The sequence below is a fragment of the Epinephelus moara genome, chromosome 16, assembly GCF_006386435.1.
Source record: "Epinephelus moara isolate mb chromosome 16, YSFRI_EMoa_1.0, whole genome shotgun sequence".
Taxonomy (NCBI): Eukaryota; Metazoa; Chordata; class Actinopteri; order Perciformes; family Serranidae; genus Epinephelus; species Epinephelus moara.
In genome coordinates, this window is record NC_065521.1 from 172,599 (window position 1) to 175,443 (window position 2,845).

Consider the following 2,845-nt stretch of genomic DNA (forward strand, 5'->3'; position numbering starts at 1 on the left):
CTGCACCAGGAGGAACCCAGGGCCCATTGAACCAGGAGGAACCCAGGGCCCTCTGCACCAGGAGGAACCCAATTTTTTGAGCAGTGAATTAATAAGAATACTTTTTCCGAAACACGCAAACAAGCAAATATTCCAAAAGTTTTAATGTCCACACATACTTAAAGTAAAATCTATTTTGTCGTCGTCCTCCCACACACACACACACACACACACACACACACACACACGAACACATGTTTTCAATTTTCAGTTTTATTGAAACCTTCTGAACAGATTTCAGCTCTGCGACCTGTCACAGGAGACACGACACTGCATCAACAATGTGTCAACACTCAATCAGCATTCAGTACAAATATATAAAGTCCTCACACATTTTCTGCTCAGAGCGAGTTCATATTCCTAACAGATACGGGAACACTGCAGCCATCACAAAACATACTGAAACGAAACAAGAACAAACACTGAATGAAAGACAAAAACACAGACGTGGAAATTAACGATAAAAGCATCAAAGCTGATTGACTGAAGTTGCTGAGATCATAAAATCAAAGACAAAATGCTTGAGAACACAAATCAGAGACAAAAGACTTCTTTAAATATAAACTTGTATGTTCGTATGTTTTCACAGTTTAAAGTCATGTTTCATTTATTTAAGTAGTAAACAGTGGCGGCCTGTCCTGAACCCACAGGTCATAAACCCTGTGTCCTCCATGGTACCACGTCAAACACATTTTTTCTGATCATTTTGGTTTTAATAACTTATTTGATGCAATAAAAACGGAGTGTGACGATATGATTGACAGCTATGTGCACCAGTTGGTGTGCTCGCATTCAATGGCGTTGCTCTCGATTGGTTGGACGGGTGTATCGGCAGAAACTTGATACCACAGCAGTCGCTACTGTGCAGACTCTGGCTTCAAATGCCCCAGTGAAAGATGGCGGCGATATTTTGGTTTAGTTTTGGGATGAAAGAGGGGCACGTGGTCAAAAAACACAGGACTTTCACTCCCAGGAGACTCGCGTTCAGAACTGTCTGAACTTTGAGTTATTTGAAGGTACGTCCTCACCATGTTGCTTTTCCTAAACCTAACCTCGATAACTTTGCGTCAATTACAAAACTTTACGTTTAGGGATGTAACGTCATTCATGGGGCGCTAATTTGTAGCATATCATACAAACTGTCGTGTGTGCAAAATACTGGAAGTACTTCCAATAAATGTAGGAATTCATGCCTGAAAAAGGAAACTCGATCTCGATGCTTCACTAAAAACTTGTGTCCCATGTTTTTGTGTCTTTAGCTTGACAGAAGAAATCGAGGTTATCAAATTCGACTCTGAATTTCCTACTGTAGCATTGTTGCGCAAAAAATCAAAAATGGTGGAAATGACAAACCAAAGCAAGAGAAGTGCACAAGAATAACACTGTCGATAATATATTCATCTGTATCGTTCTGCAGGTATAAAAAATAGACGTATATCTTGCATAAATAGATATACTGTACCTTTACTGCATGGACTACACCGAGTCACATGTCGAGTTAGCATTGTGCTAACTGTTTTTGGCAAGCTAATTACTGACAGATGCTCTTGATGTTTGAACGTATGAAACGATTTCTGATTCTGACTAAAATCATCTGCTCTGCCCTCTTTTGAGATAAGTGAGAAACAATGAAAGAATAAAAACTGCCAGTCAGAAATGGAGGGAAAGTGTTCAAAAATTTGGCTTGCAAATGGAGGTTCAGTTCGGTATCGGGGGAAATTAGCTTTTAAAGATAGCGGAGAGGTCACAGTATGTGTGGATATGTACTGCAGTGGTTGAGGTCTCTGATGTTGTCCTGAGAGAGATGTGGAAACAGAGCAAATCATACAAACTGGAAGAGAACGTAATAGTGTAGGATAGCAAAAAACAGACAGATATAGAATACATCAACAGAGACAAAGACAGAAAGTGGTAAAGACAAAGGGTGAGGTAATAAAGAGATTAAGAAGAGTAAAAATAAAAGGAAAACGTAACATAAAATCCTCCAGTTTCACATTGACTTGTTCAATGCTAGAAATCGTCCGCAGGTGTATCTCCACCTGGCGCTTATTAAGAACTACCAATGCTGCCACCGATGATGCTGATCCAAGACTCCAAACAAGAGACCAGGATGTACAGATCTCACATCCTGAACGGTTCAATCCCAAACTTTGTGTCCTCAATGTCGTCCTGTCAAACTGTCCAAGATAAAACTCAGATGAATCTTAGGACCAAGTAGCTCCAGTAACTCCCACCACGACGCAAAGAAAGTTGTTCTCCAGGTGGATGAAAATGTTCACACAGCAAAATCTCCATATCCCGTGGGACAGAAGGCGGCACTGCGCAGCGTATCGAGGCAGTTGACAAGGATTAGCGTGCCGGTCAGGTGCTTCCACCTCTTGGTGATGGGGTTCCTCATCTTGTCCAGGCCGAGGTGGAGCTCCTGGATCACATCTCGGTAGCTGTCCCCCACATGGGCAGCCCACGTCAGGAGGAAGTCGTAAGCTGGCTTCCACATGGACTGAAGGGTTGGGATTGGGGTCAAAGAGAGAGAAGAGAAAGAGTTCTTTAGGTACAGAGGGCAACAGATTGGACAGACATTTGTTATCTTTACTAGAAGAGGTTCTACTGCATTTCCCAACTTTCTATTATTTTTGAACAGTGAGACGTAAGGCAAAGATACTGATGGGTCACAACTCAGTCAAATCTGAACACACAGACATGACAATTGGTTCTCACCCCCAACTAATAGATACCAACGCTTAGTCAGGGGCCCACAACGTCTGACACTGACATACCAAGTTGGGTCGGTATGAGAAAAAAAAAA

At 41.9% G+C, this 2,845-nt stretch overlaps 1 protein-coding gene across 1 annotated transcript in view; it reads right to left on the reverse strand.

Moving 5' to 3' along the window:
• Positions 1–246: 246 nt before the first annotated feature.
• The window catches only part of sh3bp4a (SH3-domain binding protein 4a), a 46,161-nt gene continuing 43,562 nt past the window's right edge, over positions 247–2,845 (reverse strand). Inside the window, exon 5 of the mRNA XM_050064196.1 lies at positions 247–2,539. Within this exon, the coding sequence (XP_049920153.1) occupies positions 2,315–2,539 (225 nt within the window). The 3' untranslated portion in view covers positions 247–2,314. The remainder of the gene's footprint in view (positions 2,540–2,845) is intronic.